This window comes from Megascapheus bottae, chromosome 18 (assembly GCF_031878675.1).
Source record: "Megascapheus bottae isolate mThoBot1 chromosome 18, mThoBot2.hap1, whole genome shotgun sequence".
Classification (NCBI taxonomy): Eukaryota; Metazoa; Chordata; class Mammalia; order Rodentia; family Geomyidae; genus Megascapheus; species Megascapheus bottae.
In genome coordinates, this window is record NC_143526.1 from 32,483,859 (window position 1) to 32,511,805 (window position 27,947).

Below are 27,947 nucleotides of genomic sequence, written 5' to 3' on the forward strand. Positions count from 1 at the left end.
AAAAAAAAAAAAAGCAAAACATAGGGCCAGGAGTGCAGCCTAGTGGTACAGTGCTCACCTAGCATGCACAAAACCCTGGGTTCAACTCCTTGGTACCACACATTCAGAAAAAGCCAGAAATGGCAATGTCGCTCAAGTGTCAGAGTGCTAGCCTTGAGCAAAGAAAGTCCAAGGACAGTGCCCAGATTGGCAAAAAAAAAAAAAAAAGAGAGAAACAGAGAGAGAAAAAGAAGCATATGCCCCCTTTGCTAAGAAAGTGCTCAGGACTGGAAATCAAGAAATGGGGTAGTTTAAGGCTCAAGGAGAGGAAGAGGACAAGGGATCCAGAGAACCCAGAATGGAGTTACCATAATGGCACAGACCAGCTGGTGCTATCACCCTTGACCTATGTACTATGGGAACAAACCTTACCTTCAACAGTAACTGAAAATACAAGTATTTCAGAGCATACTTAGCAAGAACAGATAACTTTACCTCATATTATAAGACACAAAGGGAGATATTCAATTGCTTGAAAATGAGCTAAAAAATGATGAGGGTGGGGGGAAGGAAATGGGAACAAAAACATGAGAAGGGGTATCAATGTGTGAGAAGTAATGCACCTACTATCTGGCAAATATAACTGTAACCCCTCTATACATTACCCCAACAATAATTTTTTTTTCTTTTTGCCAGTCCTGGGGCTTGAGCTCAGAGCCTGAGCACTGTCCTTGGACTTTCTCAAGGTAGAGCTGTACCACTTGAGCCTTAGTACCACTTCCAGCTTTTTTTTTATGTATGTGGTACTGAGGAATCAAACCTGGGTCTTCATGCATGCTAGGCAAGCACTCTACCACTAGGCTAAACTCCTCGTCCCACTAAAATTTTTTTTAAAAAAGATGAGTTTTCTTTTTAATTCATCTTTGAAAAAAGTAATAATCCAAGAAGAAACATTTTGAAAAAGTCTTATGACTTAATATTTATAAAGGCACTTATTAGAACACTCCCTTGCATTTCAATTTAGGGACTTTTTCTGTATAATCTAGTGATAATTACCATCTACAAGACAAACAGCTTTGAAACCCAACTTTCTGCAGAATCTGAAAATGCTTTCAGCATGAACAGGAACATTAGTGGTTTGCTCTTTCACTGACAACATCCTGCAGCCGTTTAAGTAAAACATCATCATTTTCTTGGCAGAGACGTTTAGAAGGGGATTCTGCATCTCCACTGATTGCTATGGATCGCTTCTTGGTTCTCTGTTCACCTTGCCTTATCATGTTGTTGATCTCTTTCAAACTCTGGAAAACGGGGGATATGTGTAAATAAACAGGAGAAAAGGGAAGCAGCAATGGAAAAAAAGGGAGGAGGGGCAGAAAAAAAACAAGTCAACTCCTTTCTGCCTCGAACTCCTGTCCACATCTGACATTATTTGAATCTATACCAAACTAATATGGAAGATGACTTTTGTGGGTGGTTTAGAAAGATGAATGTACCATACAGCAATTGTTCTTGAAATGTAGTAACCACATCAGAAGCATGTCCCCTATGACACATGTCACATGATACTCATATTATTAGGGATACACCTGACTTGTATGTCTCTTATCAACCCAGCATGCATCGTCCACATCACAAATGGTATAAATATTATCATTGGCTCATGTGTCACAAATGATAGGCATGCCAAATTACATGCGTTTCAAAAATGACACATTTGCCAGAAATGTGACGTGTATGTTATGAACAACACTCTCACCTCATGTGCTATGCATGTCATGAATGACACAGCATTCATTGCGTATGGCATACATGCGAAGACCCATGCCATGTATGGTGTGCACATGTCAAATTACGCCTTTTTTCTTTTTGGTGGGTCATGGGCTTGAACTCTGGGCCTGGGCGCTGTTCCTTAGCTCTTCAGCTCAAGACTATTGCCTTATCCCCAGTCCTGGGCATTGTCCCTGAACTCATCAACTCATGGCTACCACCCTCCCCCTTAAGCCACAGCCCCTCTTCCCATTTTCTAGTGATTAATTGGAGACAAGAGTCTCATGTTTTAGTGCCTTTCAACCATGATCCTCAGATCTTAGCCTCCTGAGTAGCTAGGATTACAGGTTTGAATCATTACCCTCGGCTATATTTTCTACCCACACTTGTTTTGAGCATTGATCCTCTACACCTTAGTTTCCTGAGAGCTAAGATTACAGGTGTGAGTCAACTGCTCATACTTATTAAAATATTTATTTAATAAATATTTATTAAAATAAACATTTAGTTTTCTATAACTAACCCCATTATAGACATGAGCCAACTGCTCTTAGCTTCTTCCTCTACTTAAAAATGTTTTAGAACATTTTCTGTACTAAACAAACTTATATTCATAGTTCTTTTTTTTGGGGGGGGGTGGTCATGGGACTTGAACTCTAGACCTGGACACTGTCCCTGAGCTCTTCAGCTCAAGGGCTACCACCCTACTCCTGGAGCCACAACACCACTTCCGGTTTTCTGATGGTTAATTGGAGATGAGAGTCTCATGGTCTTTAGTGTCCAGGGTTGGCTTTGAATGTTGATCCTCAGATCTCAGTATCCTGAAAAGCTAGGACTATAGGCATGCGCCACTGTGTCTGGGCAATGTTTCACTTTTGTCCGATATTTCACACCTCATATGTGTGAGGTGTGACATGCACATCATGTTAGTTACATGTCACAAGTGACATCCATAAGTATCACAAATGACATCCATGTCATGAATGACACATCACATACTATGCAGAAATGAAAGGCATATACATATTTTGCCACAAACTATTTAACTGACGTGACAATGTTGACATACATGTAATTCCTGACATGCATGACAATTCTGACATGTGTCAAGGCTGACACACATGCAATTTTGATGGGTATGTCAAGTCTGACGTGTCAATGTTGGCAAACGTGACTCCTGACACATGTCTGGCACACATGAGACTCCTGTTGCGTTAATTCCAATACGTGTCAATTCTGTCACATGGTTCAATTCTTTTTTTTTTTTTTTGCCAGTCCTGGGCTTGAGCTCAGGGCCTGAGCACTGTTCTTGGACTTTCTCAAGGCTAGAACTCTACCACTTGAGCCTCAGCACCACTTCCGGCTTTTTTCTATGTATGTGGTACCGAGGAATCGAACCCGGGTCTTCATGCATGCTAGGCAAGCACTTTAACCACTAGGCCAAACTCCCGACCCCGCACATGGTTCAATTCTGAAGTGTGTCGATTCTGACACACACATGATTTCTGGTGCACATGTCAATTCTCACATGACTCCTGACATGTGTGTCAATTCTGGAATACATGTCAATGTTGACATGTGTGTCATTTATGACACATACAACTCCTGACATGTGTCTTTGGCCCACATGCAATTCTGGATATCTGTGTCAGTTCTAGCACACATGTAACACCTGATACTTTCTGATGAGTGTCAACTCTGATGCATATGTCAATTCTCACATGTAATTTCTGATATGTGTCATTTCTCACACACATGTAATTAGATACATTAGTCAATTCTGACACACATGTAATTCCTGACATGTATGTCAACTCTGACTCATTCAGCTCCAGACATGTGTGATTCCTGACACATGTCAATTTTGACATGCATGTAATTCATGTTTTATTAATAATAACTTTATAAGAAAGATTAATGATTTATGTTTCGTCATCAGGAATCTTTTTTTTTTAAGTTACTTCAAAATTCCTCACTTGAAGTCTTGATTAGTGGCTCAAGCCTGTAATCCTAGCTACCCAGGAGACTGAGTTCTGTGGATCGTGGTTCAAAGCCAGTCCAGGCATTAAAGAACTAAAGAGCATGAGACTCTTATCTCCAATTAATTACTAGAAAACGGGAAGTGGGGCAGTTGCTCAAGGGTAGGGCAGTAGCCTTGAGCTGAAGAGCTTAGAGACATTGCTCAGCCCAGCATTCAAGGCCCATGACCCACAAAAAAAAAAAAAAATAAGAAAAATCCTGACTTGAAATTTAACTTAGAACATATTATGTATTTAAGGATATGTATGTTTTGGATAGTCTTCAAGCATCTTACCTTTGAAGGGCTGCCACTGAACCTATATAGAAGAGCACTGCTTGGTGTAAGGCTGGATCCATTCTTGTGAGGGGAAACATAAACAGAGTGCTGCTGAGAAATGCGGCGTGGAGAGCCTGGCTGTTGCTTAATGTGTGGAAAAGGAGACAGTGGTGGAGCATCCATCTAATATGGCCAAAAATAAGATTCATAAGAATTTTTCTGAATCATCTCATACTTTCACTTTTATAGCATGTCTGGTTAGTTAGTAACAGCTATTTATAATTTTAAAAAAAGGGGTGGCCATTATTACTTTTCAACAACATACTCTTGCTTGCTTGCTTGCGTTCTGTTTTTTTGGTTGGTATGGGGCCTGAACTCTGTGCTTGTGTGCTGTCCGCTGTCCCTGAGCTCTATCAACTCAAGGCTACTACTCTACCACTTGAGCCACAGCAGCACTTCTGGTTTTCTGGTGGTTAACTGGACGTAAGAGTCTCATGGACTTTAGTGCCCGGGTTGTTTTTGTTGTTTGTATTTTGTCAGTTATGGGGCTTGAACTCTAGATCTGTAGTTATCCCTGAGCTCTTCAGCTCAAGGCTACTGCCCTACCCTTGAGCCACAGCCCTACTTCCCATTTTCTAGTGGTTAATTGAAGACAAGAATCTCATGTTCTTTACTGTCTGGGCTGGCTTTGAACTGTGATCCTCTTAGATCTCAACCTTCTCAGTAGCTAGGATTACAGGCATGAGCCACTAGCACCCAGCTTAGGACCCTTTTTTCTTAAGAAACGAATGTATCAAGCTCACAATCACAAGGTCCTGAATTCATCCTTTTAACATATTTATTCTCATAATATAAAGAGAAATAAAAAAATATATCAGGACCAGGAGTGTAACTTAGTATAGAGTGCTTGCCTAACATGCATGAAGCTCTGGGTTCAGCTCCTTGATATCACATACATAGGAAAAGCAGGAAGCGGCTCTAGTGGTAGAGTGCTAGCCTTGAGAAAGCTTAAGGACAATGCCCAAGCCCTGAGTTTGGTTTGTAGACTAGCAAAAACAAACAAACAAAAATACCCAAATTTACTGTCTTAATATTTTCATGGTCCTGTTTAGTCCTTGCCTCTATACACACAAAATTTCTAGCAGAGTATAGGTGAAATCCCCATGGCTACCTCTGGACTGTTATATCATACCGCCTTAGTAATTCTAATTAATTGCTCTAATTAAATGCTAATATACTAATTTCCTACATAAATTATTGGTGAGGCTTTAAACTCTGAAATAATTATCTAACAAAATACACTCAGAAGTAATCCAAACATGACTCTAGAAATCAAGTAGTGAAACTGAAAAACATACCATATGTTCTTGATTTGACATGTCGTATTTCAATGCAAATGATTTCACTCTTCCTACAAATATTGTATTATAAAATTTGATAAGATCACCTCTTTCTTCTTTCACTGGTCCACTAGAACAGTCAGGTGTTTTTGTAGCATCTTCCATCTCTGTTAAAAACAGTTCAGTGTTGCAATAGATGTACTTTAGTATGTAAGTTGTTGATTTGAATCACAGCCCTCTATACAATATTATAAATGTCACAAATCTTTATGAAGAGGAAAATTCCAGAGAAGGTTCAAAAACCCATATACACTGTTTACAAACTGAATTTGAACCTAGAGAAATACAGCATGTATTAATTATACTTTTTTTTCCAGATACTCTTTCAGCAGTATGTTTACACAGCACAGTTTTTGAGTTCAATGTATTTGGTGGCTCTTAAAGAGAAACCAGGGACCGAAGTTTGGCCTAGTGGTAGAGTGCTTTCCTAGCATGCATGAAGACCTGGGTTCGATTCCTCAGTACTACATACATAGAAAAAAAAAGCTGAAGTGGTACTGAGGCTCAAGTGGTAGAGCTCTAGCCTTGAGAAAGTCCAAGGACAGTGCTCAGACCCTGCGCTCAGGCCCAGGACTGGTTAAAAATAAATAAATAAATAAATAAGAGAAACCAGCCCCGATGGGGTTAGCTAAACTTCACAGCATGAAAGGCAGTGGTGTAGCTTGAGCTTCAGATTATAAAAAGCCTGTAGCTATTTGTATGGATTCTTTGAAAAAGGTGGTAAAGCATATCCCCACAAATTAAGAAAGAAAAACTGCTTGTGTTTATCATTCTTCAAATATCTGATAAGTGGTAGGTGTTCTAAAATTCTTGCTTCCCATGTATAATATGAACTCTAGTGCTGATTCTAGTTAGTGCCCTCCATTATAAAATGGGTAAGCCATATAAAGTGGTGAACTGGGCATGGTGGCTCATGCCCGTAATCCTAGCTACGCAGGAGGCTGCGATCTGAGGATCACAGTTCAAAGCCAGCCCTGGGCACTAACGTTGGTGAGACTCTTATCTCCAGCTAACCACCAGAAAACTGGAAGTGGGTTGTGGCTCAAGTGGAGTGAGGTATTCCTGAGCTGAAGAGCTCAGAGACAGCGTCCAGGCCTAGGGTTCCAGAGTTCAAGCCCCTCGACTGACCAAAAAAAAAAAAGAAAGAAAGAAAGAAAAAGACAGTGGTTCCAGGGTGCTTTTCTTTATAGTGGTGCCATTCTGCCATAGCTTCTTACTCTATCCATAGCTTTTTTCCTACTCTTGCTTGAAGTCAGTGGCTAGTGGCTCACATTTTTCATCCCAGCTTCCCAACTACCTAACCAGAAAACTCTGTAAGACTTGAATGTCAAAAATAGTGAGGGTATGGAGCTGGGAGTTTGGCCCAGTGATATAGCACTTGCCTAGCATGTACAAAGACCCAGTTCACTTCCTCAGTACCACATACATAGAAAAAGTGGTGCTGTGGCTCAAGTGGCAGAGCTTTAGCCTTGAGAAAGCCCAAGGACAGTGGCCAGGCCCTGAGTTCAAGGCCCAGGACTGGCATAAAAAAAAAAAAAATGAGTGTAGGGCCAGGAGTATAGCCTAGTGGTACAGTCTTGCTTAGCATGCAAAGTTCGATTCCTCGGTATTACATACACAGAAAAAGTTGGAAGTGACGCTCAAGTGGCAGAGTGTTAACCTTGAGCAAGAAGTGTCTAAGGACAGTGCCCAGGCCCTGAGTTGAAGCTGCAGGATTGGTAAAAAGGAAAATAAAAAAAGCAGTGTTAAAAGGGGATGCAGGCATGGCTCAGTGATATTGTACTTGCCTAGCACCACAAAAATAAAACAAAAAAATGCACAGTATAGGATTCACAACACATTGGCACGTAAACATTGAGAACACAGATAGAAGCATGACTTTCCAAAACTCAAGCGAACCAGAAAATACAAATAGAGCTCAAGGACCAAGCAACTCTAGGAAGTCACCAAAAAGTTTTCAATCCTCATTTCAAGGTCATCCCTCCCATTTGAGCCCAGGACCTGTCAAGTACTATATTACTGGGTAATAATCCTAGGCCTAGATATCTTTTTTTGTGAAAAATAAATTGGTGTACACACACACACACACACACACACACACACACACACACACACACGCATATGAATATATCCTAGGCACTGGGTAGCTCATATCTGTAATCCTACTCAGGAGGCTGAGATCTGAGGATCATAGTTCAAAGCCAGCCTGTGTAAGAAAGCCTGGGAAACTCTTATCTCCAGTAAACTATTCAGAAAAATCCAGAAGTAGTGCTGTGGCTCAAGTGGTAGAGTACTAGCTTTGAACACAAAGAGGCTCAGGGACAGTGCATAGGCCCTGAGTTCAAAACCAAGGACTGGCAAGAAATAAAATAAACGAAGAAGGGTGGGAAGGAAAGCAGGAGAAAATGAAAGAGAGAGTAACACTGTTCAAAAAGAAATTGCCTTACTTATGAACTATAACTTCTCTATGCAATAAAATAAAAATAAATAATTATGGGGGTACACAGTACCAGGTCTTGAATTCAGGGCCTTGTATGAACTAGGCAGGAGCCTATCTAGTCTGGCCATGTTGCCAACCCCATTTCTGCTATTTCTCAAGGGGGGGGGGGGAGGGTGTGCGCGTGTGTGTGTGTGTGTGTGTGTGTGTGTGTGTGTGTGTGTGTGTGCGCGCGCGCGCATGTGTGCGTGTGTCGGTCATGGATTTTGATTTCTGGGCCTGGGCATTATCCCTGATCTTGATTTCTGGGCCTGGGCGTTATCCCTGAGCTCTTCAGCTCATGGCTACTGCCCTATCCTTGAGTTACAGTCCCTCTTCCCATTTCTAGTGATTAATTGGATAGGATTCTCACAGTCTTTAGTGACCCGGGCTGGCTTTGAACAGCGATACTTGATCTCAGACTCCTGAGTAGCTAGGATTACAAATGTGAACCACCAGCGCCCAGCTATGTAAGGAATCTGGACATACAATGTTTGTGGGATAGACTCAGAGGTTTAAATCAGTGCTACAATAGCTCCGATGTGTATACACCAGGCCCTAGGTTTGATCTCTAAACTATAAAGCAAAAAGTGCCTTGTCTGACATCATGACCCCGAAGTTGCCGGACACTCATAGTATAATAAGATCATATGATGCAATCAAAGGTATAATGTATGTAGCATGTTAAATTGGATAGCTTACCGATGCCTGTCATTTCACAATCACCATTTAGGTCACTATTGCATGTCACAACTTCTTTTGGAATACTTTTCAACAGAACACTTCTATAAACCTACAGGCGAGAGTGGGGAAAAACCTAAGTCACACAAAGCACAGGATAAAGAAAATAAGGAAAATAAATGCTACATGGCTGATGGTTAAGTTTAAAACTTTAGTAACTATGGTAAGTGCAGAAAATCTCAAATAACATAGAAGGAATTATGAGGTAGAGATTACTACCCCAAATTTGCTATCTTAGCTTACAAAACAGAAGAAGAAATTAGTAACTAAAGACTAATGAGGGCTGGGAGTTTGGCCTACAGGTAGAGTACTTGCCTAGCATGCACGGAAGACCAGGTTTGATTCCTCAGTATTACATACAAAGAAAAGGCCAGAAAGTTTATAATTCTAGCTACCAAGGAGGTTGAGCTCTGAAGATCACAGTTCAAAGTCAGCCCAGGCAGGGAGGTCTGTGAGATTCTAACTACCTACCATAAAGCTAGAAGCAGAGGTATAGCTCAAGTAGTAGAGTGTTAGCCTTGAGTGAAAAAGCTAAACGAAAGCACAAAGGACTGAGTTCAAGCCCTAGCACTGACACTAACTAACTGAATTTAATAAAGTAATATCAAAAACTGAAACTTATTCTTCCTTCCTTTTCGCTCCTTACACAAGAATAATTTGATCTGACTGAGTTGTTCCTAGCCCATTTTTATCTCCTTTCTGATAGTCACATGAAATTTATTTTTTCCTTGCTCCTAAAACCTTTCCTATTTCCTATGCAACAGAAGGACATGATCCAGTACCCCATCTTGCAAATTACTGATAGCTATTAGGAAGGCTATTTAGGAAGTAGGAAGCAGTGCTTGGCCTATTTTTGTTTTTTGTTGGGGGGGAGGGGTCTTGAACTCAGGGTGGGGTGGTTTTCCTAAGCTTTTTTCTGTTCAAGGCCACAGTGCCACTTCTGGTTTTCTGATGGTTAACTGAATATAAGAGTCTCAGAGGGCTGGGAGTTTGGCCTAGTGGTAGAGTGCTTGCCTGGCATGCATGAAGACCTGGGTTCGATTCCTTGGTCCCATATAAATAGAAAAAAAATCCGGAAGTGGTGCTAAGGCTAAAGTGCTAGAGCACTAACACTGAGAAAGTCCAAGGACAATGCTCAGGCCCTGAGCTCAAGCCCAGGACTGGTCAAAAAAAAAAAAAAAGCCTCATAGAAGCTGGTATTGGTGGCTCACACCTATAAATCCCAGCTACTCAGGAAGCTGAGATCTGAGGATTGCAGTTTAAAGCAAAACCAGGTAGGAAGTCCATGAGACTCTTCTTTTTTCTTTTTTTTGCCAGTTCCGGGGCTTGAACTCAGGGCCTGGCACTATCTTTGAGCTTTCTCAGGGCTAGCCCCCTACCACTTGAGCCATAGCATCACTTCTGGCTTTTTTTGTGCATGTGGGGCCAAGGGACTGAACCCAGGGCTTTATGCATGCTAAGCAAGCAATCTACCGCTAGGCCACATTTCTGCCTCCCCCCCTTTTTTTTGTCAGTCTTGGGGCTTAAACTTAGGGTCTGAGCACTGTTCTTGGGCTTTCACAAGGCTAGAGCTCTACCATTTGAGCCACAGCACCACTTTTGGCTTTTTTATGTATGTGGGACCAAGGAATTGAACCTGTGTCTTTGTACATGCTAGGTAAGCATTCTACTACTAGGCCATGCTCCTCACCCAGATTCTTTTTTTCCCCCCCAGCCCTGGGGACTGAACTAAGGACCTTGGACACTTTTTGCTCAAGTCTAGTGCCCTTGCCACTTGAACCACAGCACCACTTCTGGCTTTTTCTGAGTATGTGGCATCAAGGTATCGAACCCAGGGCTTTATGCATGCTAGGCAAACACTCTACCACTAGGCTACGATCCCAGCCCCCAGATCCTTTTTAAAAAAAAACATTTTTTTTTTTGCCAGTCAGGACCTGGGTACTGAGCTTCTTTTGCTCAAGGCTAATGATCTACCACTGGAGCCACAGCACCACTTCAAGCGTTTTTCTGTAAATGTGGTTCTGAGGAATCAAACCCAGGGCTTCATACATGCTAGGCAAGTACTTTACTGCTGAGCCATAACCCCAGCCCCATGAGATTCTCCAATTAACCACCAGAAAACAAGAAGTGGTTCTGTGGCTTAAAAAGGTAGAGCACTAGTCTTGAGCTGGACTCAGGAATAGTGCCCAAGTTCAAGAACCACAAGAACAACAACAACAAAAAGTCGCACAGAGCCTGATGCTTGTGTCTCATGCCTATAATCCTAGCAAATCAGGATGCTGCAATCTTAGGACTGTGGTTCATAACCAGCCTGAGCAGGAAAGTCCACAAGACTCTTATCTCCAGAAAACTGGAAGTGGCACTATAGCACCAAGTGGCAGATCACTAGCCTTGAGTAGAAAAAGCTCATGGACCAGGCCCAGGCTCTGAGTTCAAGCCCCATCACAGACAATAAAACGAAACAAAACAAAACAAAACAAAAAAGTCTCTCATACTTTCTCCTTGGGCTGGCTCTGAACCATGATCCTCAGATTCTAAGCAGCTAGAATTATAGGCATGAGCCACTAGCACCTGACTGCTTGGCCTATTTTCAACACATCCTAATTTCACTGCAATAATCTTTAGGGAAAAGCTAAACTTCTTAAGACTTGATTCCTGAGGGATTTTCTTCAGGAGTCTCAGAAACTGTCACAAGATTTAACAAATATGTATTCTTGGCTTTTAAATGGCTTTCTACTACTTATAGTCAGTGTATAGTCTAAGGCTTAAGTGAAACTATTTTGGGGATCTTAGTAGATATGACTACTTACCTCATTTCTCTCTTTCTACTTCAACCAAGGTTAAAGAAGAGGTCATTACAATCCCTAAGAGCAGAGATACTAGTTTCTTGTTTTTTTTTTTTTTTTTTTTTTAATATCCCATGTCTTAAAGTAACTTCACTATGTTCTTCAGCTTTACTAACAATATAAAACTAACACTTGTTAAATACTTACTGTGTGTCAGGATGACATACTAACTTTTTACATTTTTATAACTGAAAGGTTTCATAAGATTACTACCATGGCTATTAAGATAAAATATCAGAAAACTGAGTGCTGGTGGCTTATGCTAGTAATCCTACCTACTCAGAAAGTTGAGATCTGAGTATTACAGTTTGAAGCAGTCCAGGCAGAAAATATTGGAAGACCATGACCTACAATTATAACCACCAAAAAGTCAGAAATGAAGCTATCACTCAGGTGGTAGAGTACCAGCCTTCAGTGAAAATGCTAGGGGAGATTACCCCAGGTCCTGAGTTCAAACCCTGGTAATGGTACAAAGAAAGACGATCAGAGTTTAACATTTATTCAAAGATGGCAATTAGATACAGATGGTAAAAGAAGCTTTAGTAAATAAATTCTCAAATTTTTCAAAAAAAAAATCCAGAGAATCAAGTTTCACATAATTAAAGAATATTATTATTAAATATCTCACTACCTCTTTTAGTAAAAAGTGTCACTAGGGACTGGGAGTTTGGCCTAGTGGTAGAGTGCTTGCCTACCATGAACAAAGACCCACGTTCACTTCCTCGGTACCACATCCATTAAAAAAAAAAAACAGAAAAAAAAGCCAGGCCCAGTGGCTCACGCCTATAATCCTAACTACTCAGGAGGCTGAGATCTGAGGATCAAGGCTCAAAGCCAACCCAGGCACAAAAGGACCTGAGACTCTTATCTCCAATTAACCTCTAGAAAGAGAGAAATAGGGCTTGGCTCAAGGGTAGGGCGGTAGCCTTGAGCTGAAGAGCTCAGGGATACCACCCAGGCCCAGGGGTAGAGGGGTAGCCTTGAGCTGAAGAGCTTGAGCTGAAGAGCTCAGGGACAGTGCCTAGGACCCAGAGTTCAAGCCCCCAAGACCCACAAAAAAAAAAAAAAAAAAAAGCTGGAAGGTGCTGAGGCTCAAGTGGTAGAGCCTTGAGAAAGTCCAAGGACAGTGCTCAAGCTCTGAGCTCAAGCTCATGACTGGCAAAAAGAAAAGAAAAAAAGTGTCACTCAATAAGGAGCAATTGGAATGTCAGACTTGGCAAGAAATATATGCCAGTATATGGATATGTCAGAAACAGCCAGGTTTCCTGGCTTGAACTGAAACTGTCTTTCCATAAAACTTGTTCAAATTTAACAGTATCTATTAAACTAGAAAATCAAATGCACAGTAAAAATGTAAAGGTAATTTATATATTTTAAATGATTTGTCAGCAGAGAAATAGTTCAAATCTATTTTTGGACAGTAAGAAAAATAATATAACTCACATGACTATTAGCTTGGGGCTGATTCCTGTAACTTTTCATTATTTCTTGAAAAGTTCTTTCTTCTTTTGTTACCTAAAGAAAATAAAAACTACATTTATCAACTGGTTTTAAAAGAAACTATAGGGTTTCTAATACTTAGACAAGTCACTGTGGTGGCTCAAAGACAGAGAATTAGTGATCTAAATAGGAATCGCTTCTGTTTCATCTGTTATAAGAAAGTTCAATCCCTGTCTATTAGTAGCAAGTCTATTCTCTGTAATGATGAAGTAGAAAAAGGAAAGTCCGGGGCCGGGAGTTTGGCCTAGTGGTAGAGTGTTTGCCTAGCAAGCACAAAGCCCCAGGTTTGATTCCTCGGTACTATATACATAGGAAAAAAAGCCGGAAGCAATGCTGAGGCTCAAGTGGTGAAGCTCTAGCCTTGAGAGAGTCCAGGGACAGTGCTCAGGCTCTGAGATCAAGCCCAGGACTGGCAAAAAAAAAAAAAAAAAAAAAAAAAGGAAAGAAAAGAAAGAAAAGGAAAGTCCTAATTTCAGTGCTTTCTGAAAAATACAAATGATGAAACATTTATTAACAATTTTTTTTGCCAGTCTCAGAGCTTCAACTGTGGCGTGGGCAATGACCCTGAACTTGTTCCTGGGCTAATACTCTACTACTTGAGCCACACCACCACTACTGGATTTTTCTGTTTCTGTTTTTCTGTTCATGCATGCTAGGCAAGCACTCTACCACTAAGTCACATTCCTAGCCCCTTAAGATTTATTTTGTATAAAGTTTTTTTTGCCAGTCCTGGGCTTGGGCTCAGGGCCTGAGCACTGTCCTTGGACTTTCTCAAGGTTAGCACTCTACCACTTGAGCCTCAGCACCACTTCTGGCTTTTTTTTTATTTATGTGGTACCGAGGAATCGAACCCAGGTCTTCGTGCATTCTAGGCAAGCACTCTACCACTGGGCCAAACTCCTGGCCCTTGTATAAAGTTTTTTAATTTTAATTTTTGTCAGTTGTGGGGCTTGAACTCAAGGCCTGGGAGATGTCCCTGAGCTATATTTGCTAAAGGCTAGTGTTCTACCACTTTAAGTGACACTTCCAGTTTTCTGGTAGTTAACTGAAGAGCTTCATGGACTTTTTTGCCTGGTCTGACTCTGAACTGTGATCCTCAGATCTCAGCCTCCTGAGTAGCTAGGATTATACCAGTGCCCATCTATTTTGTATGAGGATTTAAACAATGAACTGTGAGAGAGGAATTCCAAAAAGCTTGAAAAAAATGTTTCAACTGCATATCTCAGCTAAGAGTACCAGTTTGGCCAATGTAGTCAAGATAGATATTGCAAATGATTTTTTTTAGATTAAAAAAAACAAGCAAGCTATGCTATTTTATGACTTAAAACAGTGTTGCAACAAGTGAAATTCATTAAAATTTTATTGTAAAATTAATTTTTTAGGCAGCAAAAAGTCACCAAAAGGTAATACCAGATTATGCAGAGATTCTAGGTTGCCTCTGTGTAACTCTGGCCAAGTTATAGTCTGTCTGTCTGTCTCTTTCTCTCTCTCTCTCTCTCTCTCTTTTCTCTCTCTCTTTTCTCTCTCTCTCTCTCTCTCTCTCTCTCTCTCTCTCTCTCTCTCTCTCTCTCTCTCTCTCTCTCTCTCTCCCTCTCCCTCCCTCCCTCCCTCTTCCTCCCTCCTTCTCTCTCTCTCTCTCTGTCAGTCTTGGGGCTTGAATTCAGGGCCTGGGTACTGTCCCTGAGCATCTTTTGCTCAAGGTTAGCACTCTACCACCTGAGCCACACCACCACTTTGGCTTTTTCTGTTTATGTGGCACTGAGGAATCGAACCCAGGATTTTATGTTTCTTAGCAAGCACTCTACCACTAAGCCACATTCCCAACCCTGGCCCAGTTGTTTTCATTTGATCATTTTACACTTAAAGTATCACATCAGAGACATCAGAGGGCTAGAGTAGAAAACATGTTATTTGCATTTTATAATTTCTTCATTATCAATGTAGTCATATGAAGTGGGAAAGCTGATTGTTATGATACTGAGGAATCCAAAGAAAATAGCCCAAATTATTACTTAATAATGATACCATTGGATCGAAGCACTAAAGGAAAACTAAGCATCAAATTCAAGACTTTTTTCTTTTAATTGATTCTTCAAAGTAAGTCAATATGAGCAAAGTCCCAACCTGTACATTACCTTGGCCATGATGTAAAAGGCACAAAGGAGGAGCTGATCCAAATGTCTATCTTTCATTAAGTCAGGGCAGTGAACTAACGTAAATTCAAAACATGTCCATATTTTCCTTCGCAGCTCATTTGAAACATCTAGCTTTAAACACAAGTCACGCAAGCGTACACTTGCCAAATGATATACCTAAAATAAGAGATAACACATTGATAAGTAAATTAGTTCTCAAATGTTTAAAACCATGAACAAGGACATAAAAGCCAAAATTTAATTAAAAACATCTGGCCTGTTGATACCAAAGTACTTAAAAGTTTCTGTTCTATAACATTAGCTCACTGCTATGGCAAGAGATTATACGTTAAAACGGAATCTCCTTGGCTGAATATGACTGAATACATGTGTGCATGAAAACAGCATAATGAAATCCATTCAAAAAGGGAAGATAAAAAAAAAAAGAGTATGGGGCTGGGAATTTGACCTAGTGGTAAAGTGCTTGCCTAGCATGCACGAAGACCTGGGTTCGATTCCTCAGTACCACATAGGTAGAAAAAAAAAAAAAGAGTAATAGGTGATGAAAATGTAAATAAAATAAATGTACTCATTACCTGACTTATATAACTGTAATCCCCCTGTACATCACCTTTAAATAAAAAATGAAAAATATGAAAAAAAACCCAGAATCTCCTTTAGAATATTATTTTAAAAGCATTTATGAATAGGATTAATCAATGTCAAATATGTATAGTTTTCAAGTGTTCAAAATCTCTATGTTCTTTTTCTTTCTTTTTTTTTTTTTTGCCAGTCCTGGGTTTGAGCTCAGGGCCTGAGCACTGTCCTTGGACTTTCTCAAGGCTAGAGCTCTACCACTTGAGCCTCAGCACCACTTCCGGCTTTTTCCTATGTATGTGGTACCGAGGAATCGAACCCGGGTCTTCATGCATGCTAGGCAAGCACTTTAACCACTAGGCCAAACTCCCGGCCCATCTATGTTCTTTTTCTATTAAGGTAAAATTGCTAAGAAGTCACTCATATGCCAGATAGTTAAACTACAAAAATGACTCAGAAGGCAAAATAATTAAAATTTTTTCTTGTATGCTATATTGTTTATAATGAGCAAAAACAAGAATACTTAAAGCAAATAATTTTGTCCCTACACTCCTTTGGCTCAAGGCTATAGCACTCTACCACTTGAGCCACAGCGCCATTTCTGGCTTTTTCTGTTTGTGGTATTTTCTGATTATGTGGTACAGAGGAATCAAACCCAGGGTTTCATCATGATAGGCAAACACTCTACTACTAAGCCACAATCCCCAAACCGATGAGGGTTCTTATTACTGAAAAAAAAAATTAGTTAAGTACATCAAGACATACATATATAGTCGATATGAATTCACACTAGTCTACATGATGTGAAAAAAAACTGCAAGAGGCTTTATTTTATTGCTTTAAGACTTAGTGATGTGATATGATGCAACTAAGCTGAATTATTCTCTCCCTCCCCACCTCTCTTTGTCAGGGTTTCAGCTCAGGGCCTGAGCACTGTCCTTGGGCTTTCTTAAGGCTAGAGCTTTACCACTAGAGCCACAGCAAAATTTCCGGATTTTTTTTCGACCCAGGAATCGAACCTGGGATTTCATGAATGTTAGGCAAACACACTATCACTAGGTCAAATTCCGGCCTTTTCTCTTTTCTTTCTTTCTTTTTTTTATTTTTAAAGACAATTCGAAAGTTAAACTGTACATATTTAGCAATTGTGCTTTGGTTGTTTTAACCTACAAATTTTGCTTCCTTATGTAAAAAACAGAATGTATAGGTTATTTTGTTTGTAATATTGAAAGGAAAAAAACTGCACAGTCACTTTTTTTTTTTTTTTTGCCAGTCCTGGGCTTGGGCTCAGGGCCTGAGCACTCTCCTAGGATTTTCTCAAGGCTAGCACTCTACCACTTGAGCCTCAGCACCACTTCCAGCACCACTTTTTGCTATGTATGTGGCACTGAGGAATCGAACCTGGGTCTTTGTGCAAGCACTCTACCACTAGGCCAAACTCCCGGCCCGCACAGTCACTTTTTAAAATGAATTTCTCCATTTACAATGGATAATTTGAACATAATAAGGTATATAAGAATGTCTAATTCTAATCATCTTACTACTTTTGGCAAATATATGTATTGGATATGACTGTACTTTATTTAAAATTTTTGAAGTAGTTGTGTAAAGGGGTTTTAATTCCACAAGTCAGATTTAATATAAGGTATCTGATTTTTGTGTGCTTCTTCTTTCTGGCTGTCTTTATCTTCCTCTCTGTGTCTGCCTGTGTTTCTCTCTCTTGTCTTGTTGCCTGAAGAACTGTCGGGGCTCTAAGAGCATCACACCACATGTAGAGAGCAGCTTATGGACTACACAAATAATTCCTTCAATAAGGCATTTACTGGAAAGTATAGTAGGGATAAACGGATAAACAGGTAAACACAGTGAATAACGTTAAGTGCCATGGCTCATACCCATTATCCTCACTACTCAGAAGGCTGAGATCTGAGAATTGCAGTTCAAAGCCAACCTGAGCAGGAAAGCTTGTGAGACTCTTCATTTCATTTTTGCTAAAACTAACTATAATTAAAAAAAAAAAAAGAAGCCAAAAGTGGAAGTATGGCTCCAGTGATAGAGCACTACCCTTGAGCCAAAGAAAATCAGGGACAGAGTCAAGGCCCTGAGTTCAAACCCCAGGACCAGAATGTGGCTGGCTTATGTACATGCATATTCACACACACACACACACACACACACACACACACACACACACACACACACACACAGTGAATAATTATTTTTAGAACTTTGATGAGTATTAACTTCCTTATAAAACAGATAGACTTTTTTACTAAGTAAATAACATTCTAGTAAGAACACATATTTTTGTACATAGATGTAATTGTGCACCCAAACATCCAGGGTTAAACTGGTGGTGCCTGTTGTTCATTTATCATGGGTGGATTTGCAACTTTACAAAAGGTGTCTCATGGTTTCAGAATGTTTTTAGTATGTATTTCCTGATCCCTTTGGGGCAGAACATCCAGAGCAGCCACCAGCATGGTGTAGTAGGGCTCTTAACGTGTCTGTAGTTAATATGCAGAAAGACTTAATACAAACAGGAGAATTCCCTGGTAACCCAAACATGTTAAACAATAGTTTGCTTACTGTTTCCTCAAATTAAAAAACAAAAACAATTTCTTGTCTTTCCAACTCCCCCACCTCCCTTTTCCAGTTGTTATTTGAAATTGAATTAAAAACTTCTATCCAGGGGCCGGGAATTTGGCCTAGTGGTAGAGTGCTTGCCTAGCATGCATGAAGACCCGGGTTCAATTCCTTGGTACTACGTGCATAGAAAAAAGCTGAAAGTGGTGCTGAGGCTCAAGTGGTAGAGCTCTAGCCTTGAGAAAGTCCAAGGACAGGGCTAAGGACCTGAGCTCAAGCCCAGGACTGGCAAAAGAAAAAAAAAAAAAAAGCTATCCAAACACTACCAAAAAGATGAGGCAAAGTCCTATTTCTCCAGTAAAGGAAGGAAACATTTTTTTCTATTTCACTCTATATTAATTTAGGCCTTCTTTTCCTTTATTAAGCATCTGGTTCCAATCTTTTTGCTGCTTCATCTAGTTAATCACAAGCTGAACCATTCTGAGTTTTTTGTTGTTGTTGGTTTTTGCCAGTCCTAGAGCTTGAACTCAGGGCCTAAGCACTGTCCTTGGGCTTTCCTCAAGGATAGTATTCTATCATTTGAGCCACAGCACCACTTTTGGCTTTTCTATGTATATGATACCAAAGAATTGAACCTGGGTCTTTGTGCATGGTAGCACGCATTCTGCCACTATGCCAAACTCCCAGCCCTTGAACCATTCTGTTTAAACTGACTTTTTGTGTTGTTTTTGGCCAGTCCTAGGGACTAAACTCAGAGCCTGAACACTGTCCTTGGGCTTTCCTCAAGGCTAGTGCTTGAGCCACAGCACCAGTTCTAGCTTTTCTATATTTGTGGTACCAAGGAATAGACCTGGGTCTTCGTGCATAGTGGGCAAGCACTTTACCACTAGGCCAAACTCCTGGCCCCTAAGCTGACTTTTTTTCCCTTCTGTCAGTCCTGGGCTTGAACTCAGGGCCTGAGCCCTGTCCTTGGGCTTTTTCCTTAACGCTAACACTGCTACTTGATCCATAGCACCATTTCTGGCTTTTCCTATGTATGTGGTACCAAGGAGTCGAACCTAGGACTTCGTGCATGCTAGGTAAACACTCTACCACTAGGCCAAACTCCTGGCCCCTAAACTGATTCTTTAATATTATGTTGGAAGGCAGATGTTGATGGCTCATGTATACTCAGGGGCTGAGATCTGAGGGCTGCAGTTCAAAGCTGGTAGGACAGGAAATACCTGTGATATTCTTATCTCCTATTAACTATCCTAAAACTGGAAGTGGAGCTGTGGCTTAAAGTGGCAGAGGGCTCTGGGCACGCCAATGGCTCATGTCTGTAATCTTAACTACTCAGGAGGCTGAGATCTGAGGGCCACAGTTCAAAGATCGCCTGGCAGGAAAGTCCATGAGACTCTTATCTCCAATTGATCACCACCATAAAACAGGAAGTGTCACTGAGGCTCAAGTGGCAGAGCATTAGCTTTGAGCTGAAGAGCTCAGGGAGAGTGCCCAGGCCCAGAGTTCAAGCTCCAGGAGTGACAATAAAATAAAATAAAAATAAAAATAAAATAAAGTGGCAGAGGACTAGTCTTGAGCAAAAAACCCATATACATAGAAAAAAACCAAAAGGGGTACTGTGGCTCAAGTGGTAGAGCTCTAACCTTGAGAAAGCCAAAGGACACTGTTCAAGTCCTGAGTTCAAGCCCCAGGACTGGAAAAAAAAAAAACTGTTCGGTGGCTCACGCCTGTAATTCTAGATACTCAGAAGGCTGATATCTGAAGATCACAGTTCAAAGCCAGCCCAGGCACAAAACATCCTGAAAATCCTGACCTGAGACTCTTATTTCCAACTAACCTCTAGAAAACAGAGAAGTGGGGTTTGGCTCAAGGGTAGGATTGTAGCCTTGAGCTGAAGAACTAGGGGACAATGCCTAGGCCCAGGGGCAGCGTGGAAACCTTGAGCTGAAGAGCTTAGGGACGGTGCCCAGGCCGAATTCAAGCCCCATGACACCCCCCCCAAAAAATAATTAGACAAGGGTATGTGAATTTAAAAAAAAAATAACAACAGTACTGTATCCTTTAGATAAAATCATTTTTGGCAAGCAAAATATTCACATACTGAGTTGAAAAACTAATTCTTTAATTTTATTGTTTGCCAGTCCTGGAGCTTGAACTCAGGGCCTGAACATTGTCTTTAGGCTTTCTCAAGGCTAGAGCTCTACCACTTGAGCCATAGCACCACTTCCAGCTTTTTCTGTGTATGTGGTATTGAGGAATCAAACTCAGGGTTTCATGCATGCTAGGTGAGCACGCTACCACTAGGCCACAGCCCTGGCTGCTGAAAAACTAATTTAAGGTAATTGATAGGCAAATTTGATTAAAAGAGACCCGTGGTCAACTCCAAAACTCTGAGTAATTTTACAGTGAAGTTATTTTCTGCATCCTATCCCTATCACAGTCCAGCAGGCCCTGAGATGATCAGGTACCAGTTTGGGTCAGAGTAGAGGTAGATTTTCTATGCAAGAGAAAAGGCAATAACATATAGTCTCAGCTAGAAGAATTAAAATATACATACTGGTACAGAATTAATCCTTATAGGTACATAGAAAAGACATTTTATACTAAAAATATTAACAGTGAATTTTATTCAGCTATAGAATTCTAGCATGACATTAAGTTCTTTATGGAATGATTATTTTAAATATATTATAGATGTGGGCATTTTAATTCTCTACCTCTGGAGGGAGGAGAAGATTGTTGCAGTTTTGGTGCTAAGTTTGAATACAAAGGGCTCATTAATGCTAAGCATGCACTCTACCACTGAAGCCATGCTATCTATGCCTCCTCATGTTCTAGGCAGGCTATTTTTTAAAAAGTTTATTTATTTATTTTTTGTCAGTCATGGGCAGTAAATGCTTATCCATTTTTTTTTGTTGTTGTTGTTACTCATGGGCCTGAGTGCTGTCCCTGAATTTTTGTACTCAAGGCTAGCTCTACCACTTTCAGCCACAACTCCACTTACAGTATTCTGATGGTCAAAGATAAGAGTATTATAGACTTTCCTGACTGGGCTGGCTTTGAACCAGGATCCTCAGATCTCAGGAATCACTAACAGGCCACCAGCACACAGCAGGCTATGATTTTATAATTTAAGGTATTTCTAAAAAAATTATTAAGAAGTTGTACAAAGAGATTTCAATTCTGTAAGTCAGATTATGAGATATTATCAGCACAGTGAAACAACTACTGCTGGGAAAATAGTTGCAAGTCTGGTAAGGGATTAAGATTTTGAACAGATAAGAGAAATACCACACCTCGATCACAAACATCCAATCATCCAATTAAAAACAGGCCAAGGACTTTCTCCAAAGAAGGTACGTAAATAGGCTCATGAAAATATTTGTAACTTCAATAATCATTAAAGAAATGAAAATCCAAATTACAAGGACATACTATTTAATCTCCATTGGATGGTTATTATTTTTAAAAAACACAGAAAATAACAAATGCTGGCAATGAGAACTTGTGCATTGCCAGTAGTCATATAAACTGGTGCATTTGTTGCAGAAAATTGTATGGCAGTTGTAAATAAGTTAAATATTACATTACTATCCCACTTTTGGGAAGATACTCAAAAGAACTGAAAGCAAGGACTGAAAACAGCATCAATGGTCCTAAAAGGCATAAAGCTGGGTGCAGTGGCTCACACCTGTAATCCCAGGTACACAGGAGGCTGAGATCTGAGGATCACAGTTCAAAGCCAGCTTAGGCACTAAAGTCTGTGGGACTCTTATCTTCAATTAACCACCAGAAAACTGGAAATGGCCCTGTGGCTCAAGGGGTAAGGCAGTACCTTTGAGTTGAAGAGCTCAGGGACAATGCCCAGGCCCAGAGTTTAAGCCCCATGAACAACAACAACAACAAAAAGCAACCTGAACAGGGAAGTCCATGAGACTCTTATCTGCAATTAAACACCAGAAAAATGGAAGTGGTAGAATGATAGCTACGAGTACAAAAGCTCAGAGACATCATATAGACACTGAGTTCAAGCCCCAGACTGAAAAAACAAACAAACAGAAACAGAGAAAGAGTTCTTTCTTAAAACCAGGGAGCCTAGTACACTCAAATATGAAGATCTTCATGAAGACCCTCATGGACAAGACCATCATCCCACAAGGTCAAGCCCAGCAACACATGGAGAATGTCAAAGTTAAAGTCCAGAGTGAGGAAGGTTTCCTAATTGGCTGGCAGTGGCTGATATTGATGGTAAGCAGCTAGAAGATGGCCACATTGTCAGATGACAGTATCTAAAAAGAGTCTATCCTCGTTTGATGCTCTGCCTTTGAGGTGGCATCACTGAGCCCACCCTACACAGCTAGCATAGAGGTACAACTCTGACAAGTTGATCTACCACAAGTGCTACCCCACCGTGCTGTCAACTATGACAAGAAGTATAGCCATACCAACAAGTTCCACCCCAAGAAAGTCAAGTAAAAGCCCCTGAGGGCCAGGGCCTCTTCCTGTTTCCCTATGTAGGTTAGAGCAGAAGAGAGAGTGACAGAGACAGAGACAGAGAGACAGAGATAGAGAGAAAACAGACAGGAAAGGAAAAAGAAAGGAAAGGAGTAAGACAAAGTTGCTATTACTTGTTGATTAAACAAGGACTTTTCAAATGCTACAAAAACACATACCTTTCTGTAAAATAACGCTAAGGACCCAGTTCTCTTTGGTTTGCTTATTCCAGTCAGATGAACATCCTGTGCATTAGTCAGATGGGTCTGTTTTGGAGAAGCACCAGTTAATGACTGAGCAGTCAGTGGTACTGGACACTCAACTTTGGATGCTTGGGTTGAGTTCCTAATAGGTATCAATGTGATCTCTCCAGCATCATTTGCAACACCTAAATGTGTAATAAGAGATCTTGGTTTTAGAAATAAGCTCTTATGTTCTCTGTATGAAAAAGCATAAGAAGATGTTAGGCAACAAGAGGAGGGGTATGAAATAATAAGTCTCTGTTAGGACTGAATTTCTATTTCTTCTTGAAAAAAGAATATTGTTCTTTTTTCAGATATTTTATTTAAAGAAACATTTTTTTCCGCTTTGCATGAGTCTGAAATGTTTTCATACTTACATTTTTAAAAGCAAATCTGGAAGATGTTAATTGAAATTCAAAATTCTTGCTCAATATACCTATTTATAAAGCTCAAAGAATAAGGAAAAGGATGACATTACTCAAGATATATTGTACTCAAGTTTGACTTATGGGATTGAAACACCTTTGTACAATTATTTTAAAAATACATAAAATGTTAAAATGCATTGTACTCATAAACTGACATGTTGAATTATAACCTCTTTGTACAATTTAAGATATTAAAATTATAATTTTAAAAAGCTCAGCTAAGATAAATTCTAACAAAGAGGGTAGAAAAACTCGAAAAATATGAAAATTTATGAAACAGTTTAGGTTCATAACAAAACTAAAGATGAAGCATGAAGGATTTTTCAGTTTACTATGTATGATACTATAATGATAGATGTCATCATACATTGTCAAAATGTTCAGTGTATAACAGCAATTATTGTATGTTATAGGCTTTGGGCAGTGAATATTGATGTAGGTACACAAATTATACCACTTGAGAATAAGAGATGATGAAAAAAAAGGCAAAGATGATGACTAGTGACGCTGGGGTGTTGGGAGGGGGGCAGGGTGTCCAGCAATCTTTGTATCTTACTTTCAATATTGCTGTAAACTTTAAACTGCTCTAAAACATCAAGTCTATTAACAAGGAAGGTTTGGGATCCAGAAAAAATACAAAATTATTGAACAGAAGACTATGAACCAATTCAATATGACATTTATTCCATTTTTAAATCTATTTCAAAAAGAGAGAGAGAGAGAGAGAGAGAGAGAGAGAGAGAGAGAGAGAGAGAGAGAGAGAGAGAGAGAGAGAGAGAGGGAGAGAGAGGGAGAGAGAGGGGGAAAGAGAGAGAGAGCTGGACACCAGTGGCTCACACCTGTAATCCTAGCTACTCAGGAAAATGGGATCTGAGAATCACAGTTTAAAGCCAACCTGGCACGAAAATCCATGAGACTCTTATCTGCAATTAACCACCAGAAAAATGGAAGTGGTACTATGGCTCAAAGTGGTAGAATGCTAGCCTTGTGCTGAAGAACTTAGGAACATCACCCAGGCCCAGAGTTCAAGCCCTATGACTGACAACAATACATTTAAAAAAATATAGATGAAATAAGTATAATAAGGTTACCATGCATTGGAATTGTAACTTTATGTCCTTGTGACCCTGTTACTGTAGTTGTGGTCATCGTTAGAAGAGTTTGCCCAGGTGAAACTGAAATGTTTTCAGCAGTAATATTTGAAGGAGCGATTTTCAGTTTTGTTCCTTCTGCTATAATCTTATCCACAAGCATTTCCTTGGGGGGGTCATCTCTAAAAAGTCTTCTCTTGGCACTCCCTGCAGCAGGAGAACTGTAGCGTTCATGTACAGAAATTGGAGACAATGGCTGCGTGTCTAATAAAGAGAAAATAAATGGACAAGTTTGGTATATATTCCAAAATAAGCAGTTTTACTTATTTATAAATTAGGCATTAGGGATGATAGTCTAACTAACATGGCTTCTGCCTTTATAGAATATCAAGTTTATTTATTGAGACAGGCATGAAATATAGCATTACAATAACAAAAAAATTGATAGTTCATTTTTCTGATTTCTTGAAGGTTTGCCTATTCAGGAGTCCCATAGTAAGAACAAAGTAGAAGAGGAAGAATGAAGTGCCTGTTAAACTCAAGTAGTCTATCTACCTTCTATATCTCAATCTTACTAATAGCATCTTATCCTATCCAAAGAAGAATATACTTATGTATCTGGAAAAGTATTAGTTTATTTTAAATAGTTTAACAATAGCATGGAGCAAAAGTCCAACTACTATTTCCATAATAATTGACTTTGCAACTTAAAAAATAAATTACCTCCAAACAGTATAAGAACAAAGACTCAATAGTTGCATACCCAATGCTATGGACATGGTACTGGAAATATAAACACAACTACATAGACATATAAATTTATGACTCTATAGACATGATGTTTTATTACATAGATTAATATGTATCTATGACACACAAACCCTCAGCCTAATTTTGATTATGTTCTAAAATCTAAGTGCCAGTGATTGTTTATAGAGATTCCCTTCTTGAATACTTGTTTGTTAAACATGTCATTTGAAATGATGTAAAAATCAATGTTAATACATTCTTTAATAAAAAATATTCAAAAAAATAAATTACCTTAGCTAGGCACAATTACAGATGGCTTACACATATAATTCTAGCTATTCAGGAGGCTGAGATATGAGGATCAAGGTTCAAAGCCAGCCCAAGTAGTAAAGTCTATGAAACTTATCTTCAATTAACCACCAAAAGGCCAGAAATGAAGTTATGGCTCAAGTGGTAGAGGGCTAGTTAAGAGCACAAAAGCTCAGGGACAGCACCTAGGCACTGAGCTCCTGCCACAGGGCAGGTGTGCACACACAAAACACGCAGACACACGCGTGCACACACACACACACACACACAAATTATATTAGAAAATCAGACTAGAAATCCTTTTACTTTGGCTGTGTAGTGGCTCATGCCTGTAATACTAGCTACACAGTAGGGCTGAGATCTGAGGATCAAGGTTCAAAGCGAGCCCAGGCACAAAAGGACCTGAGACTCTTTATCTCTAATTAACCTCTAGAAAATGGGAAGTGGGGGCCAGGAGTTTAGCCTAGTGGTAGAGTGCTTGCCGAGCATGCAAGAGGACCGGGGTTCAATTCTTTGGTTCCACCTACATAGAAAAAACTGGAAGTGGTGAAGTGGCTCAAGTGGCAGAGTGCTAACCTTGAGAAAAGACCAAGGACAGTGCTCAGGCCCTAAGTTCAAGCCTGCAACCTAGCAAAAAAAAAAAAAAAGAAAAGTAAAGAAAAGAAAATGGGAAGTGGGGCTACGCTCAACCGCTCAGCCGCTCAACCGTAAGGCGGTAGCCTTGACCTGAAAAGCGCAGGGACAACGCCCAGGCCAAGGGGTAGGGTGGTAGTCTTGAACTGAAGAGTTCAGGGACAGCCCAGGCCGAATTCAAGCCTCACGACTCCCCCCCCGCCAAAAAAAATCCTTTTACTTTAATACATACTAAGTATATAATATGCCAGAGAAGATCTAAGCATTAAGTTTTTTCTCAAATCTTTATGAAGAAATTAGATCTCTTAATGATATATTGACTTGATATTTTCTCTGAGAATGACTTTGTTATTGTTTCACTGTTTTGCCAAGGTTAAACCTACCCTTTCGAAGGCTTCCACTGTCAGTCCGAACTTCCTTGACTCTTGGATGCATGATAGGAGACATGGGTATCATAGGGAGATGCATCTGTACATTTCCACCATTTCCTATTTCAAAGTTATTTGGGAATATAACCTATAAAAAACAAAAACACGGGGCGGGGGTGTTGGCCTAATGGTAGAGTGTTTGTCTAGCATGTACAAAGACTCGGGTTCGATTCCTTGGCACCACATACATAGAAAAAGCTGGAAGTGGTGCTAAGGCTCAAGTGGTAGCGCTCTAGCCTTGACAAAGCCCAAGGACAGTGCTCAGGCCCTGAGTTCAAGCCCCAAGACTGGCAAAAAAAAAAAAAAGGAAACAAAAACACTTTATATGAATGAACCCAGTCATGAAAAAGTAGGTTTTACTATATTTAAATAGTTTCACACTAGCATGGAGCAAAAGTCATATTATCTTTCTAAAAGCCCAAATACTATAATTGCAACTTAAAAAAAAAAAAAAAACCAAATTACATTAGCTAGGCACTGGATGCTCACACCTGTAATTCTTAGCTACTCAGGAAGCTAAGATATGAGGATCAAGGCTCAAAGCCAGCCCAAGCAGCAAAGTCTATGAGACTCATCTCCAGTTAATCACCAAAAGACCAGAAGTGAAGCTATGGGTCAAGTGGTAGAAAAGCAGCCTTGAGCAGAAAAAGCTAAGTGTCAGCTAGCTGACATTTACTAAAAGCTTACAAATCAGTTACCAAATGAGCCAGCAATTCTCACTGTACATGTATATGCAGGAAAAATGAAAATATCTTCATACCTCCTTGCATATGAATGTTCACAGCAACATCATTTGTATTAGCCAAAAGGCAAAAATAAACCATTTATCTGCTGAAAAATGGATAAGAGGTAGTATACTGCCAGGCACCAGACTCAAGCCTATAATCTTAGCTGCACAGGAAGCTGAGATCTGAGGATCATGTTTGTAGCCAGCTCAGGCAGAAAACTCCATGAGACTTTTATTTATAATTAACTACACCCCCATCCTCCCAAAATAGGAAGCAGTAGAGCTATGGCTCAAGAGGTAGAGCACTAACCTTGAGGGAAAAAAAAAATCATATGAATACAGTGCCCAGGCCCTAAGTTCAAGCCCGGGGACCTGGACATACACACAAAAAATAGTATGTTCATAAATGGAGTATTATTTGGCAACACAAGGAGGTGAAAGACTAATACCTACTGTAACATGGGATGAACTAAAACAATTATGCTAAGTGAAAAAAATCAAGAACCACAGATATAT

The 27,947-nt window shown here is 40.0% G+C and overlaps 1 protein-coding gene across 1 annotated transcript in view; it reads right to left on the reverse strand.

Moving 5' to 3' along the window:
- Window positions 1-27,947, reverse strand: part of Rbl1 (RB transcriptional corepressor like 1) — a 54,129-nt gene continuing 26,182 nt past the window's right edge. The window contains exons 14-22 of the mRNA XM_090352315.1: window positions 26,660-26,792; window positions 24,585-24,848; window positions 23,003-23,211; window positions 15,144-15,320; window positions 12,952-13,023; window positions 8,624-8,714; window positions 5,404-5,552; window positions 4,064-4,228; window positions 1-1,280 (exon numbers count right to left, since the gene is read on the reverse strand). Coding sequence (XP_090208441.1) covers window positions 1,110-1,280; window positions 4,064-4,228; window positions 5,404-5,552; window positions 8,624-8,714; window positions 12,952-13,023; window positions 15,144-15,320; window positions 23,003-23,211; window positions 24,585-24,848; window positions 26,660-26,792 — 1,431 coding nt within the window. The 3' untranslated portion in view covers window positions 1-1,109. The remainder of the gene's footprint in view (window positions 1,281-4,063; window positions 4,229-5,403; window positions 5,553-8,623; window positions 8,715-12,951; window positions 13,024-15,143; window positions 15,321-23,002; window positions 23,212-24,584; window positions 24,849-26,659; window positions 26,793-27,947) is intronic.